Source organism: Callospermophilus lateralis, chromosome 1 (assembly GCF_048772815.1).
Source record: "Callospermophilus lateralis isolate mCalLat2 chromosome 1, mCalLat2.hap1, whole genome shotgun sequence".
Classification (NCBI taxonomy): domain Eukaryota; kingdom Metazoa; phylum Chordata; class Mammalia; order Rodentia; family Sciuridae; genus Callospermophilus; species Callospermophilus lateralis.
In genome coordinates this window covers 9,731,802-9,749,400 of record NC_135305.1, presented here as the reverse complement: position 1 = coordinate 9,749,400, position 17,599 = coordinate 9,731,802, and the positions used below count along the sequence as shown (strand labels likewise).

General features: G+C 38.2%; 1 protein-coding gene across 1 annotated transcript in view; it reads left to right on the top strand.

Moving 5' to 3' along the window:
* Nucleotides 1-575: 575 nt before the first annotated feature.
* Cntnap2 (contactin associated protein 2) overlaps nucleotides 576-17,599 on the top strand; it is a 1,322,317-nt gene continuing 1,305,293 nt past the window's right edge. The window contains exons 1-2 of the mRNA XM_076852920.2: nucleotides 576-582; nucleotides 1,405-1,515. Coding sequence (XP_076709035.2) covers nucleotides 576-582; nucleotides 1,405-1,515 — 118 coding nt within the window. The remainder of the gene's footprint in view (nucleotides 583-1,404; nucleotides 1,516-17,599) is intronic.

Below are 17,599 nucleotides of genomic sequence, written 5' to 3'. Positions count from 1 at the left end.
GTTCTGCTGCTCTGTGATAAAGGATCACCCCTACAGCAAGCAGCAAGGCTAGACAGTCTTACAGTTGTGATCACTTTGGACTAGGTCTGTTGGTTTAGAAGTCAGGGGAGATGTTGGATTTGAGAACATCTTCCACAAGCAGCAGAGTCCTTGTTGCAGTCTCCTAGAGATGGAAGGGTGGACTGAGCAGCAAGCCAAAGGCTGGCCCTGGCCAGTTTACTTTAGGAAAATGTAGACATTAAGAAATTGTGAGAGACCCATCAAAGGAATCAGAGACCATGCAGTTAAAAGGGGTGGTGGCAGAGGACATTATAAAAGCACTTTAATAGCCAAGTACAGAAAGTGTTACAGTAGAATTCAGGTATCAATTGCTTAGAGTGCCATTGATTAGTTGAGTATGAAGATTGATTGATTTTTCTGATGGTGAATCTTTTTAAGTAGTGATTATTCTGTGTCCTACCTTAGGGATATCTATTTCTTTTTTTTTAATTCATTTATCTGGATAAGAACACTTAACATGACATCTACTCTCTTAACACACTTTTAAAAAATTATGGTACAGTATTATTGTCTATATGCACAGTGTGCACACATCAGACCTTTAGAACTTACTCATCTTGTGAACTTATCTGGAATTTTATACATGATGATTAGCAACTTCCCATTTGTTATTTTTGTAGCTTTGATAAAATTCCTCCTTGTCATTCTTGCCTCCATTTCTAATTTTCTTGGTAGATACAAGATACCAAATTTTGTTTTGCAGACATCCTCAATTTTTCTTGCAGTTTTAACATAACAAGTGTGAAATGGGATCCTTAGGAACAATGTACTTTGTCATAGTTCTACTACTGAAAATAATAAAATAGAATTGCTTCTGTGACATTTTATAATTATCATAATTAAGTCACCCAAATTCTTACCCTTTGTCAAATATCATTTATGGATTTTAGAGTTTGTACATTATTCAATACTTATTTTAGCAAGTACATATCAATCATTATTTAAAGAGTTTGATTGGCCAGCCATGTTGGCACATGCCTACAATCCCTGCAACTCTGGATGCTAAGGCAGAAGGATCACAAGTCAAAGCCAGCCTTAGCAACTTAGTGAAAACACATTACAAAATAAAAAATATGGGGCTAGGTTGTAGCTCAGCAGTAGAGCCCTCGCCTAACATGTGCGAGGCCCTGGGTTCAATCCTTAGCACCACATAAAAATAAAAAAATAAAGGTATTATGTCCAATTAAAACTAAAAAATAAATATTTATTTAAAAAAATAAAAGGGCTGGTGATGTAGCTCAGTGCTAGAGCTCCTCAAGTTCAATTTCCAATACTGCAAATAATGATGATGATGATGATGATGATAATAATAATATCTTAATTGAATCTCTTTTTTCTTTTCAGAAAAATGTGATGAGCCACTGGTCTCTGGGCTTCCCCACGTAGCCTTCAGCAGCTCTTCCTCCATGTCCAGCAGCTATTCTCCAGGCTATGCCAAGATCAACAAGCGAGGGGGTAAGGCACATTTTCATTCCTTTTCTAATAAATGTGTTAAATAAAAATGTGATTTTTACGACTACATTTTAAAATGTGTATCATTGGACAACAGCACATAGTAGGCACCCAAGTTCTTCTTGCCTTTCTACTAGAAGACCCACAAACACAGTGAACTTCTCATAGAGCCACTATTGGAGAATAACAGAGGGAAATCTTGGCTTTAAGTGGAGATGATAAGTCAAAGGGGAAGAATTTTGAAGTCACTTGTGTCAACAAAGTCAAAATAATATAAACATTCTGAGTTAAGGCAATTCTTTTTAATCCGAAAATCATTGAGAACAATATTTTTAAAATTGACTCCTAATATGTGTAACGAATATGAAAAATAGTACTATATGTACAGACATATTGTTCTTTTTTATTAATGTGTGAACAGCTTCATATGAAAATATAGATAAATAAAGATGAGACCTTTACAATTTTCCCTCCAGTGCACAGCTTTGTTATTAAAGCTGTATGAAAAATAGTTATACATTTGCTTGAATTTTGAACTTTAAAATCAAAGTATTCCTTAGCTATTGACAGTTTCAAAGTTGACAGCATTTCATAAAGAGTAAAGAAACACAATTAGAGGCAGAAACAGAAAACTCACTTCAAAGGGATACTGATAGAACTATCAATAGATGGCAATTTTAAGAAGAAATAAGCAATATTTTCTTGGGTAAATACTAATTGATATTAATTGATCTTGGGTAAATACTAATTGATCAAATACTAATTGATCACTATTTTGATTCAGTTAAAAAAATTTGAATGGGGGTTGCCAGGTCTGGGGAGGGGTGGGGAAAATGGGAAAAATGTTGATTGATAAGGGACAATGCTTAAGTTAAACAGAAGGAATAAGCCCTGTGGATTGTTGAAGAGCATGGTGACCATAGTTTCTAAGACTGTTTTTTTTTTTTTTTTTTTTTAATGTGGAAACTGCTTGGAGAGTTGGTCTTAAGTGTTCTCACCACATAAAATGTTCACTAAGTGAGGTGGATATACTAATTAGCTTAGGTTAATCATTTTGTAATGTATACATATAGCAAAGCATCATGTTTTAGACTATAAATATATAATTTTTTGTCAGTTTTACCTTAATTAGGTTTGGAAAAATAGGAAGTACTAAATAATAAAATAGTATTAAACCATAGCCAATTCAAGACCCATAAAGTAAAAGGGAATAAATATAGAAGAGTAGAAGAAGGGACAGAGGAAGGAGAGAAAGGACCATTAACAAACAATATGAGAAAGAGAAAATCCGAAGGAACTTTTCTAAGAGGAAGAGGAAAAGTAATAAAAATAGCATCAGGAAAAGAAAAAAAGATAGGAATGATTTAGTAAGATCCAAAGGGGGCAGAATATAGATATGAAAAGTAGACCACTGTACACAGAACATTTATGGAAATTTATAGAGGTGTGAAGAGACCTGTTATGATTTGGACGTGAGGTGTCCCCTCAAAGCTCACATGTGAGACAATGCAAGAAGGTTCAGAGGAGAAATGGTTGGGTTGTGAGAGTCTTAACCCAATCAGTGGTTTAACACATGATGAGATTAACTGAGTGGAACTTGAAGAAGGAGGCGTGTGGCCAGAGGAGGTAGGGCATTGGAGGTATGCCTTTTGGGTAGATAGTTGTGTATGGCAAGTGGAGATCTCTCTTTCTCTCTCTCTGTCTCTGCTTTCTAATCATCATGTGAGCTGTTTCCCTCTGCCAAATTCTTCTTGCATGATGTTCAGCCTCACTTTGAGCCCTGAAGAATGGAGTCTGCTGTCTATGTATTGACAACTAAAAAAATTTTTCCTCCTCTAAGAATTTTCAGGTCAGATCTTTAAATCACAGCAGCAAAATAGCTGACTAACATAAGCCCTTAATCAGTAATAAGACTTGGGGAGAGAGACACACAGGCAAATCAGAGGGATGTAGATAACAACATGGTAGGTCTGCTTTAATGACATTGTTAGTTAGCTCATCTTTGATGAGCGTGAGATAGTTGCCAAGTTACTCTTACTATTTATTACCAGAAATTCTGCTTGAAGATGCTGATGTAATGGAGATGTTAGTTTATTCCTCTTCCATAAAAGATACTGGATACAACAAAAAATGAAAAACATGAAACAAGAAGTTGACCATCCCCACATACTAATGCTGCAGACTTTCCCAGCAATATGAAAGCTGCAACAAAATGTAAAAGATAAAGGAAATAACACATAGTCCAGGCACCAAGAAGATAGCACATGACCTAAAATATCTGTCATGATGCTGAAAAATCAGCAATAATGTTAATGCAAGGAAGCCAAGTCAGAAAGTGTTGCTTTCGGAAATTTGGAAGGAAATATGACTGAAGACCATGACTTGTCAGTGTATCAGGGCCTCCGGTTGTATTAGGCACACACACTTCAGAAACATGAATGACACCATCTTGTCAGTGATAAGAAAGTGAAAATAAACAATGAATAAACCCTGGCCAAACAGCTGGTCTTGAGCAAGGGATCCTTTCAGTATAACTCTGTGTCTAATTTAGAAATTAGAGTTGTATGTCAAATAAAAATGGTATAGACACAAGAATGCTAACGGACCAGATTGTGGGGATTACATAGATGTGTGCTTTTAGATCAGGGAGCACCACATGCAAAAACTTTAGTATTGAATTTGTGTTGTCTTTTAATTTTTAGAAATTAACATTTTATAGAACAACTGTTTTTTGTTCTCATTCAATTCTAATGAAGTTATATTAAAACCTGTAGGTGTTTAAGTGTACAAAAGGACATTCTAAATTACTTAGAGACACTTATCTATTATTTACTCATATAAGTAGAGTGTGAGATTTAAACAAACTTTTAAAATTGCTTATATATTTTTAACCCAGATGGTCAGATTTGAAGAATGTGTTAACTTTCATTATAGTAGTTTTCTCTGCAGTTTATAGAATCTATATAGATTCTACATATATTTACTATATAGATTCTGCATGTGTATGTGATATATATTCATATATATGTGTAGAATATATATATATATATGTATATATACATATATATATATATATATATGTATATATATATTATATTTAAAGATAGAAATAAAGATGGATGGATAGAATGCATTTGCAAATGGAACATTGTTCAAAAGCGAAAGACTATTTGAAAAGATGCAGTTTCTGACTCTCTGACCTGCAGTTCCTCTCTCTTTGACTAGTGATAAAATGTATTTGCATGCATCAGGATGGAAATCATACTGGGGGAGAAAATTCTGTCTCTCCTAATACAGCAGGTTATTACTTCAGTATGGACCATTGTGACAACATTTGTTCTGCTGGAATTTTACTTATTTTTGGTTTTCAAAGTAGTATACTATGTTGGTACATATAAAAACTTTGTCTATTCATATGTGCTATTTACCTAAGTGTTGCAGACTCTGGGGTAATAAACGCTATGCCCCCCATCATGCCTTCTGGCTGCTCTGCCCCTTCTTATACAAAAGAGTCACATGTGTGAGGTCAGCGATGACTGGTCATGTTGGTGTGATTCAGAGGAGGTGATATCAGGAGGAGGAGTATATCCTCTCCAAAAAAAAAAAAAAGAAACATAGAAAGGAAAGTTACATGTGGTTGTTTTAATAAACAACAAAGTTTTCTCTTCCATTAGAAAAGTTCATAGGCAAATGCTTTGGGGAAAAATGCCTTGTTAGGTGAAATTCAGGCTAAAATGTATATGACAAATAACCCTTACTAATGCAGAATGCAGTATTATTTTTAGTATAGTGTGATAGTAAATATCTGAATGACCAGGGAAAAAGGCAGCAGAGGATTCTCAACAGAAGAAGAAGAAAACAGATTTATGTAAGAGAAGCCAGGAATTTTGGAGTTGCGTTTTTGTACTTCACTGGTGGCAAGAATCATCTGACATTTACACTGCACAAGCATCCAAAAGTGAAAAGATCACATTTGAACACAGAAAGAAGTTTGCAACTTAGTAATTATACAAATACAGAAAAGAACATATTCTGCTCAGCATTGTGTTGATAAACATTGACTTCAAGTTTTATTATTTGCTTAAATTATATTCCTCAAATATATTTTAGAGACTCTATGTGTTTGTAAATCCATAGGAAAGCAGAATATGAATTCAAATACACATTTAGATGACAGATTGTCTGTCATGCATTTCTTCATTGAGTTTAGTTTTTTCAGTCCCTGCAACCCAAATTCATCTGCTATAACCTTGATATCAGGGGCTGGTACATGACAAATCTGGGAAAGATGTGATCTTTGGTGGGAATCCAAGTGTGACTCCCACATTCTTTGGAGCCACTGTTTTTAGATTTTTTTGGGGGGGGGGAGGTAACTGAGGATTGAACTCAGGGGGCATTAGGCCACTGAGCCACATCCCCAGCCCTATTTTGTATTTTACTTAGAGACAGGGGTTCTCTGAGTTTGCTTATTTTTTTTGTTTACATCTTCCTCATTGATTTGTTCTGATTTGCTCTTAGCTGAAGAAGCCCTCCAGATCCTGGGTGATTGTTAAGTACATCCCAGTGAAATCTGTTCCTCTTTCCTAAGTTAACAAAGATATTAAACCCTTGAGAGTTTTAAGAACAGTCTCACTGTTCTTAAATTTAAATAGCATTTTCAGATTATAGCATGCTGTTGTATGTGTTCTAAGTGTCTCTTGACTTTCACAGCAACCTTGTTAGACAAAACTGTAAGTCAGAGGTGCCGTTTTCTGCTGTATTGTAGAACATTGGGAACTGAGTGGTATATAAAGGAAATTTAATTGGCTGATGGTTCTAAGTCTGGGAAGTCCATGGCACAGCACAAGCCTCCACTCTGCATCTGGTGAGGACCTCTTCTTGTGTCCCCCATGGTAAAAATGGAAAGGCAAGCATGCACTGGAGACACAGGGGAAGGGGTCAAACTTAGCCTTTTATAAGCCACCCACTCCCATGATAACTAATCCACTCCCATGATATAACTAACCTACTCCCAGTGTAACCACACCACTCCCATGATGGTGCATGGATGTCCTCACGGGGGCAGGGTGCTCGTTACCTACACACCTATTAAAGGTCCCACCCCTCAACACTGTTGCCTTGCAGATGGAGAATCCTCTTCTACCTCCAGGGGAACAGGCTTGTGCCATGTGGTCCTTTCCTCTCTGTCCTAGCCTGGTCTCCACTGCTGACCCGAATCTCTCTATTCTGTGGTGTGATGTCGATATGGGAGTTGCAGGGACTTCTGTGGGAACCAAGGTCTGGTGTGTAGATAAGGCAAACGCAGAAGAGGAAAGCAGGTGCTGGTGAAGACATGAATGCAGGAGACCTGGGGGTCTGCATGGAGAAGCAGAGGAAAGTCCTTGTCTTCCTTCCTTGGCTCCCCAAGGGCCCTGCCCCCAGGATGCTTGATCTCTGCTGTGCTTCTGCCTAAAGTCTGTGACACACTTTCCAGATCCTAATATCCACCATCACGTGCAGAGCTAACTTGAAGATGTTTTCTTGCTTGTTACCCAAGTACTCCTGAGGAAGAAACAATTATTATTATCCCTACTTTATAGATTAGAAATGATAAATATGGAAACCCCAAGATATACTGAGGATTAAAAATTTAGATTCTGAGGGGGCATAGCTGGGGACCAGGGTTACAGGACAAGGACACAAATCCATGCATTCAACTAGAACCCAACAAACTTTGTATTTGACTTCACCATATGATGTGGTATCACTGCAGGATTTGATTTAGACTAAAGATAGAAGTTGAAATGAGGCTGAAGATTTGAGAAAACCTGGATTTATGGTCATGTAGCCGGAGAAGCACAACCTGGTGTCTCAGTGTCCCAGGTGATGCAGACTGAATGGTTTTTGTTCTTTCCATCGGGCGCACTCATGTTTAAGTAGTAGATCGCCCACTGCCTGCTGCTAACCTCAGAGATGTTTTCCTTTAGATTTTCTTCCTGAGCATGTTCTCCTATTTTAATAATGTATCATTTTCTCTATTAAACCAAAGGGCAGAGAGTGTCGGTAGTATTGTCAAGTTGTTTCCCCCTTCTTTCCTTCAGCAAGGAAGATGGGTTGTACTCATGGGCCACAAAATTAAAGCTCACTTCTTTGAAAGGAGGACGTACATAGTGGACATCTGGAAAGGAAGATGGGGTGGGGCTCTGGATGACCATGCTTGTCTTAGAGAAAACCACAATCTTTACTTTCCCTTGAAAGACACCACTGAGGTTAACAGTTGCCACCCGGACCTGATGTCACAGCTCCTTCATATCACCTCAAGTTTCTGCTTCCTGTTGGCCAGGGGAGAGCTTTAGTAGGTAGCAGGTTGGCAGCTCTTCTCTGGTCCTCGTGTCTGTAGACACACATGCCAGACACCCCTGCAAGCTCCAGGGTGGCTCAGCAACTTACTTTCTCTCTCTCTTTTTTTTGTACCAGGAATTGAACACAAGGGTGTTTAATCACTGAGCCATACCCCTCGCTGTTTTTATTTTGAGATAGGGTCTCCCTAAATTACTCAGGGTTTCAATAATTTGCTGAAGCCAGCTTTGAACTTGTGATCGTCCTGTCTTGGCTTCCAGAGCCACTGGGGCAAAACAGTGTTCTTAACCCTGCTGGTGACCAATACTATTAGTGCTATTTCAAGGAAACACTTTCTCCTCCTTTATGCAAACTTCAACTCACTTGTCCCTTAGTCACATTTGCAAAGACCTCCTTCTCCTCTCCTTTCTATTTGTTCTCCCCTTTCAGAAAGCTCTAGATAGTCAAAGGCTCTGTCACAACTAGTGAAATCCAGAGCTGTGGCTGACATGCCATGAATTGGGAAAACAGCCACAGCACTTCCCTAGGACAGCTCCCCTCTCAGAAGCACTGGCGCCTCCTGCTGTGTTCCTCCAGGTGGTCTCAGTCCCTCTGCTCCACATGGCCCACTCGTGGTAGTCAGAATATGCCACATTAGGCTGTGTTCTTGACTTTTATTAGGAAGTTCTTCCCTCACGATATAACTTCAAGACTTAAATTATAAAATAGACTTATTATGGGCATGCAGGCAGGGATCCTCAGGGAGTCCTGCGACCAGGTTCTTGGCATCTAAAATAAAGAGTTGAGCAAGATGTGAGGTTGGCAGGTAAGGCAAAGGTTTATTGAAAGGGAACATAACACCCTAAAAGAGTGGAGTGGGAGCTGGCCAATAGCCCAGGACACCATCTACACAGTGGAGCATGTTCTGATTAGGCTGTGCCAGGTCCTCCTCTTCTCCCCTGGGTGGATTGGGGGTTGATGGGCACCTTGATTGACAGCTCAGCATGCCATAATCTCTTTTCTACTATGCATACATAAGTTTCTTGCCTTCCTTTCCCTTCCCCCCAAATGCACAGAGGGAGAGCAAACTGCGATGCTAATGATATGGTAACTAGCCACAGGTTTACTTAAGGTCAGTTCCCTGAAGAGTTAGGTGGGTGGTAACCTCTCTTCCTCTTTTCTGTCCCTTCTGCATGCCCTATCTCCAACCAAATTAGTGAGTCCCTGTTCTATTTTATAAGCTGCTATTCGACTATTTTTTTTCTTTTCCCTCTTTTATTCTCTACCATCTAGTATTTTTTTTTAATCTACTTCTTTCCCCACTTAGTGATAATTTGTGCTGGAATATGAATTCATTATTGAAGTGCTACCTCTCCTAGGAGCACTTGCCTTTTAAGAGCAGATCCTTGGTAGCAGGAAAAATCCAAAGGACTGATTTTTTCAGTGTAGTATTTCAACATATTTGACATTCCTATCTTTCCTCACTATACTCCTTCATTTTCATATCACCCTTTGGAAAACACCTGCTGAACAGTGGAAAGACAGTGGCTTGCATCCCTGTGTGCCGAGGTTACAATTCTGAACTGAGGTAGGACAGTGGAGGCTGGACACCAGAGGAATTTTCAGAAAGCAGATTCATTGACTGCAGGGTTCAGAGGTGGCTCTGGCTTAAGAATTCTTCCTCTGAACCAAGATTTTGGAAATTCTGTGAACTTTATACTCAATGGGGTGGGGGTTGCTTGAAGATTCACATGAGAAGTACTTTCTGTTTCATCCTATAAACCAGACAGAGGTTTCACAATTTTTTTTAACCAAGAAAACAGAAAATATCTTTTTGTACAATAATTCAGACTAACTTTGTCATACCTTTTGTGTACAAATTTGGCATTTACAGAAAAAGAGGAAACTACCAACTATAATAACCTCTGCAGACATCCTGCTGATCTGACAAGAGGTGAAGCTTAATTATGGCAAGGGTCTCTTGGGTTGGGGTACCTGGTCTGCTTCAAATCCACCATGGATGAGAATGATATTAGTCAGATACGTGACCTTTCTGTATTTTACTTTCTTGATTTCTTCAACTACTATGAAATTTATTATCCAAACCAGGAATTTTGACAATTGAAAAAGTAAAATTTATAATTGCTTCAAGAGGAGCATCATATTCATAGACATCTGGTCCACTTACTTATAGTTTAGAGTAAAATCAATCATACAGTTTATCAGAGCTGTTGCAAAGCTTAAAGAAAAATAAGCAACACAAACTGTTATGCATTTAAGTATTATGTTCTTCCCATAGTAACCCCCAGCTCCTAAAAGCAATAGATAAGCATATATAAAGTCAAGGATTGCATAAATACTCTTATCATTACAAAAGCAAGACCTTCCTGAGAAGTTACTATAAGAATTGTGTATTGGCCAATTTGTGTTTCTCATCATCATTTAATAAAAATTATTATCAAACTACTCTAAAAGTTTATAAATTAATGTTTTAAATAATTGTTAATGATTTTTGCAAAATTAGGCAATTATATACATTAAACTTAAATCTGCCCCAAGTCTTTTCACCTCATACCCTTCTCAATTTAAATGAGATTATATCAGCAATTTTCAAGTGTTGTTTTATTCTGATTATCTTATTATCTTTAGAATGTTTTAGAAAATATAGATATTATAATACCAATAGATTTTTTTGTACTTTATAGTCCTTAGAAAAAATAAAATATTGTTCTTGACATTAAGCAAAAGTAAATTTTTGTTCCTTAACATCATTAATCTGAATATAAAAAGTATTTTGAATTATTTCTTCTAAGGATCTCACAGTCCTTATATTCAGTTGTTGAATTGAATGAGAACTGCCATATAATTCATATTGTAAATTTTGATTTATCCTTTTTGACTTAAACTCTCAAATATAAATTGGCATTTTACCTTCCTCAGAACCCTTATAGAATTAAGCATGTAATGCATGAAACATTTGTATCATTAATACTTATTAAATGATACAATGTTAGAAGCATATTTATGAGGCAATGATTCATATGATTGGTTTGGATGTAGCTGTTTGATTTTGCAAATCATATTGCTATGTTTCTTCTATAGGGATCAAATTTCATGATGTTGGAATTTCAACACCTTGCTTTTGCTCTGCCCTTAGAAATTTGGGCTAAGTTTTTTACTATTTCCCATAGAGTACTGTTTTCTAAGCCATGTAAAGCTCATATGTATCACCAACACAATTATACACATATATTCTAATCAAATCAGCTCAACGAATATTGTATTCTGTGCCCCTCCACTGGAAAGCTAGGGGTCCTCTTTCCTGGAGCATTTTTTAGGCCAGCAGAATACAACTTGACTGTTGGAGCTGGCTTTATGAAATTTAGTTAAATACTCTGAATCAAGTGTTTTCAATGAGATGTTTACTCTGCATAGATATAGCGGTGTGTCCCATGATTTCACTTCTGTGTTTCTGAAAGTTCTGATTTAAAAGGCTGTTGGATAATGAATATTATGATTTGGGGTTCAGCACAGTAAGCTGGAGTGTGTGGGGAGCCACTCCTGAGCTATATGAGCGTCTTCACTCAGCCTTGGAGCCAAGGAGATTTTGGTTTGGCATTGCAAGCTATTTTGTGGCCCCTCCACCTAATGGATTGCACAGTGTACACACGTGACCTCTGTCTTCGCTGGCTAGGAAGACTGATCTAGAAGCTCTGGAGTAGGGCGTGACCCTTTGGGAACTGGGCAGCCCACCTTACATCTTAATTGGCTAAGAACATTCTGTAGAGAGCCTTTGAAATTCCCCCATATAAATAAAGCAAATGAGGCTCTTGCTCTCTCTTTCTTGCCTGAAAGCTCCACCCTTAATGTCTAAGAGCCATCCTGTCCTGCTCTTTAAAACTATTTTCTGTGTCATGGGGTTTTTCACCATATTTCTCAGCCAGCCTACTGCACAGGGGAACCCAGCTTCTGTCGCCTGTGTGGGGCCTGGGGCAAGAGGAGTTAGTTGGAAAAAATGAGTTTTTAGATTTTGGATTTTGAAGATGTAGAATTTTTTAGTTAATTATTCTTAGGAAGCTTCTATTTGCATGAATTTGTAGCAAATTTTAAATATCTTAGTATTTGCCACTGAGAACATCATAAGCTGGCTAAAGATCGGTGATAGTCTATGTTACACAGCTATGATATTTTAAACGGCTCTGGGATACGAAGTTTCTAAAACTCTGCTTGTGTCACAACATTAAAAGCCAACTGTCTAAAAAAAGGAAGGAACTTTTGAATAATCAATTATGATAGTGTGTTTTGGAGCTTTGCTTTAAACACACTTAGGATATATGAGTTGAGATATCTTCACCTCTGAATGAGCAGAGAAATGTATTTAAATAAATACCGACTTTGGGAAGATGTGAATAATAAATCTATCTTGTAGTTTTCTTGATAAGGATCTAGAGTTCCCTCTTATACCAGAAGACAGCTTGGGCCACTTCCCACCTTTGTTCAGTTGCTGAATTACCTCACTTCAGCAATGAGAACCTTTGCCTATCATTGCTGATTCTTAGTGGGTAGACCATATCTCCCAAATTAGCCAGGATACTTAATTGAAAGTCTCCATCAACTGGATTTTCAACAAACTGCATTTTTCATTCTAAACCATTCCAGAACATATAACAATGGCATGTTTTAGACATTGTTTGGGTATTCTTGTTACTGTTTTCTAGTGGTATTCATAGAGGGATACTATGTTTTTCACATCTTAAACAGGGGAATTTACAGTATCAGAAATTTAATTTAAAGATAGGACTTACACAATCTCAAAACACTTTAACCCAATGCTGTGCACATGCTTGATTTTCAAAGAGCATTTTCTGAATGAAGAAATATTCTTACATATATACTGCATAATTGTTCTACAAATTTCAAAGTTAAAATTCCCATCACTTCCAAGTAGGAATGATTTCTTAGGCTGAATGTTTACTAACATTTGCTTGTTGTAAAAAAATTATCTTACAAATTATTCTCTATTATAGCCCCTTGGACCAAGAGCCAAGTGACTGAAAGAAGGATTCTACTGTGGTAGCAGCTTATTCTGTCTCTGTGACCTGCGGTTGCAGCTCGTGTACATTCTGCACTTTTTTCTGTGGCACGTGGCTGCTCCAAAGAAAGGGTTTTTAGCAGCAAACGCTAGCATTACCATCAGATCTTAAGTTAGTCTGTGTTTGGCATTTAGGTCAAGTAATTCAAGGGTTAAAAGCACTGCTGGCCACTGGGGCTAGGACCCCATAGCGAGCAACAGTGGCTAAAGTCTCTTGTCCCCAGCGGCTGAGTTACAGCCATTCTGATTCATAGGACAATCATGTAGTAAAAAGGTCTGAAATACTTTCTGAGTATTGACAAAAACAATAGAAAATTGAAACATTTCTCTCCAGGTAAACATCACATTTTCTTTCCCTTTTTCTCACTCTCCTAGCGCAAACTTCTAGAACATAAAGGCCAAAAAATCTTTTTTTTTTAAAAAGCTTTTTTTATGTGATGCTGAGGATCGAACTCAGGTTCCGCCCATGCTAGGCAAGCACTCTACCGCTGAGCAACAATCCTAGCCCCCAAGAACTCTTTTATAAAGATTTATAAAAACAATTTTAAAAAATCCACAAAAGCACACTTTCCATGTAGAGGACTCAACCCAACAATATATCCCATCAATCACTTAATAATTATATTTATTTAGAGTCTCTACAATTATAACCCAACATTAAAAATTTTAAAGTCACAGATTTTCCTTTTGTCTAATTCACTTACTTTCTACAATTCTGCCCACAATACTCTGCAATCCTAAGCATGCTTAACTTCTGGAGAGAACTTTCAACTTCACTAACTTTCTTTAATATTTAAATTGGAGTCCCCTTGTTGCTTTTGTTCTGGCGGCTTAAAGACACAGACCTTTCGCCCCACGTTGGGCGCCAATTGCCGGGTTTCTGTTCTCGTGACTAAAAGGCTCAGGGGTCACTCTAGTTAAACTGGGCTAACTGGGCTGCACGAAATAACCACACAAGAGACACAAATACCTTTATCTTTGGGGTTGCTGTGACAGCTCCTCTGACCTTAAGGGTCCACAGAAAGAGAGAGCGAGAGCATGCGCTGACCTCTTTTATTGAGGAGAAGCTGTTCAAATGAGGCAAGGGGTCAGGTTTCAGGGGGCTGAGTCTATCTTCATGATGTCCACTGTCAGCAGGTTGACTGACACCTGGGTAGGCCACACCCACGGGCACAGTAAGAGGAGGGGACACACACAAGGCACTTCCATGGAAGATTCTATCCTAAACAGGGCAAGGGGTTAAATTACAAAGGAACAGGTGAGCATAGCTTCACCCATGGGGCTATAGCAAGACACACCCATTTCTGTGACTGAGTGCCTCAGCACCCAGCTGGGGAGTGTAACTCAGTCACCCGTAAGGTTGGCCTCCCACAATAGCCAGTTGGTGTCTTGACTATATGGAAAATGAGTAACAAGAGCAAATACAATTATCATTGTTCATGTATTTTTTTAAGAAAATGAAGTATCATTTTTCTAGAATGAACAATCCAAAAACGTCCCTGATACTACCTTTCCCCCCGAGTGCTTTTGCTACAGTGGAACTGGAACCACCAAGATAGTGATGCTGAATTGGTAAAACAAGCCCCTCTTACATGGGGATATTTACTTCACATGTGAGGCCTTTGGCTTGAGCACGCTTATGGGTGACAGAAACCCCCTATCTGTTCTTATCACCATGTCCAATCCATAGGAATGGTTCCATGTTCCCTTGCAGCAGCCTGGCCACAAGAAGAGGCAAAGGCCAGGAGTGAGCAGGGCAAGTCCATCTGGGAAGCTCACGTCCACTGGTTGGTGAGAGGCACTGAGCAGAGCCCATTCATTAGTAACTGTCAGAGCCCGAGCAACCCCACAGGAGAGATGCTCTTCACTGTACTTAAACCCAAAATTACGGTGGCTCTCTTTAAAGGAGTAGCTCTCCAGTCTTCAGCATCTCCTCTCCTATAATTAGAAAAACTTTCATACTTTTGTGCCTGTTTGTTCCTTTTCTTTACTCATCAAGAGAAGAAAAAAGCTACATTATCTCCAAGACAATTGGGAAGACTTCATCTAAGGCTGCCCTATTAGCAGCTGGTTGGGTCATGCTTATTAGAATGAATGGAACCTTGTCTTAACACTCAGCACATTCATCTCTTTTTTTTATAAATTTTCTTTAGGAAGAATTAAAATAGAAAGAAAGAAATGCTCTTTCTTTTATACTCACACCTTCCAGAACTAATTCTAAAAATATTGTCCCCTTAACAAATCAAAGCAGCCCGGCCTTTGTGGCAGTTTCCTTTCCTGTACACTGAAAATGAGCAATCAGCATTGTTTACTCATCCCTTGCTTTAAAAGTGAGATCTATGTTTGACAGGAATACTGCTGACAATAAACCATGACATTTAAGACCATCTACTTTTATTGTGTATGCCTTTTTAACATTAAAATGTAAACACAAAAACATAGAAAGTTCTATTCCCCAGATTTTCACCCAAAGGTCACTTCTATTTTGGTTTTTCTTAGCTCTTTTTATTTTCTTAGCAATGTAAGGAATTCATGTTTCCTGTTTTTATTTTGCTTTGTTTTTATTTTTAGTAGTTTCCGGATTCTTCTTTGTTTCTGTTTCACCCTTTAAAGCCAGCATGGATATGCTATTTATTGGAGTTGAGGAGCTTTGTGAATTATACATGTTACCTCCTGCAATCAGGAAGACTGTTCTGAATTATTTTATATTTTAAAGGATTGGTGCCGAGGCACATTGATAATTAATAACATAATTAATAGTGTTTTGTGGATTTTCCCTAGCCAGTGTTTGGGGCACATTTGTATTTAAATGAATAATGGGGAATGGCAGGGAGGTTGTTGTTTGGTTGGTTGATTGATTTTGTTTTCACTTCTGACTCTTTGCTTAGAGTATCAGGTAAACTTTATAGGATCTGCTATGAAGCTGATGAAAAGTGTGACCCACACCCCTGCTCTTCCCCAGAAGGTTCTAGAGAGTGGAAATTCAACCACGTGCTACTGTGGTCAGCAAGTTTCTGCGGTTAGTGTCCTGAGTGAGCCTCCTCTTTTTAGATTCTGATAAGGCCATGCATTCCCACGGGATCATGCAGAGCTCCTAGAAGGAGAATGATTAAACTTCGGAAAACAAGGAGAAGACGCAGGCAAAGCAGAAATGATGGCCTCTCCTTACTGTGGAGTGCGGGCAGCTTCATCAAAGTCCCAGGAGGGCAGAGGAGAGCCATCACAAGTCACTCTGGATCCCACCCCGTCTTGACTGCGACCCTGATCCCTCCCCACACTGTCTGGTCAAGCTTTCTTAAATCATAAGCAGTCACCACTGGTTCTTGGGATTTTTTTTTTTCTTAAGATAAATTGCTCTTTATACATAGCGTCTGTTTTTTTAAAGTCCTTGTTCTTTGGTAGTACATTTCAGGTGTCACCTTTTTGAAAATCCACCACCAATGGCTAGATGAGCCATTGGTAGTTCCAAGGTACGCCAGGCTTTTTCTACCTCCGAACTTACTAGGCAACCATGTGTCCCAGCATATCCAGCATGTAGGATGGTGTGGAGAACTGAGTTAAACTCACAGAAATACGTGCTGCATCTACATATCATCTCATCTGATCCCCGTAAAATCCTTAGGAAGGAGTTTAGAAGTAACAAAAATGTTTTATGGCTAAGAAAGCAGATTCAAGAAAATTTAGATTACCACCTAAGGCCATGGCTAAAAGACACCAGACATAAGCATTTGAAATGAAATCTTTTGACTCCAAGATTACTGGCTGCTGTGTTCTCCATATGTGCTCTCTGCCTACCTAAGAGCTCTTATTTTGGGAAAAATTAGAATGATGTTCTAGTTGGTCATAAAATGTAGCTAAATATACCCACTTGTATACCAAAAGAATGCCTCTCTATTTCATTTCTAGGAAGAATAGACTGACCAGATTTTTATTTAGAATGCTATGGTGATTTCCATAAATGATTTTAATTCTTGTTTTAAATCATCAAAAATCAAAAGACATTCTTTTAAATTTTTGCGTACAATCTTTCTAAAGATACAACTTTTCTTCCTTCCACTCTGAGCTGGTAGCAGAATCCAGACTTGTTCGCTCTTATTTCTGCATGCATCTGATGTGAGGTTGTTGGCACAAACCTAAGTGTCATTGAAATATTACATATGTGAGAACAGCAAAGACTGGAGCCAAACAATGAGCCCAAGATTCCTTCTTCCAGAAAAGAGTTGAAAACAAATGCTGAGGTGCAGCAGCAATATGCTAGCATCTGACAGAAGCAATATTTTTTAAGTTACTAACAGTCTTAATATTCAAAACACACATGGAGAAAAAGCAGTAAATCAGTACAAAGTGAAAGGAAATGAATAACAGAAATAAAACTCAACTACAAAATAGAAAGTGTCTTGAGATCTGCTAGATGTGCCATAAGCCAGATCTATGTTTGGTGTGAGAAGGGAATAACCTAGCATTAATAATAACAATATCCCACCATGTGATCATTATCAATCATGGAATGCTTGCTCCCATTCCAAAGAAAGCATTGGCACGGTTTTATTTTACGTTCCCTTTTGTTATTGTTTAGTGGAATGGAGCATACTGTCTGAAAAACGAGAGAGGCACAGGGGAATTGATTCAGTTTCCTTCCCCAGACTTCCTTAAATCAGGTATTGGATAAAGTGTGGC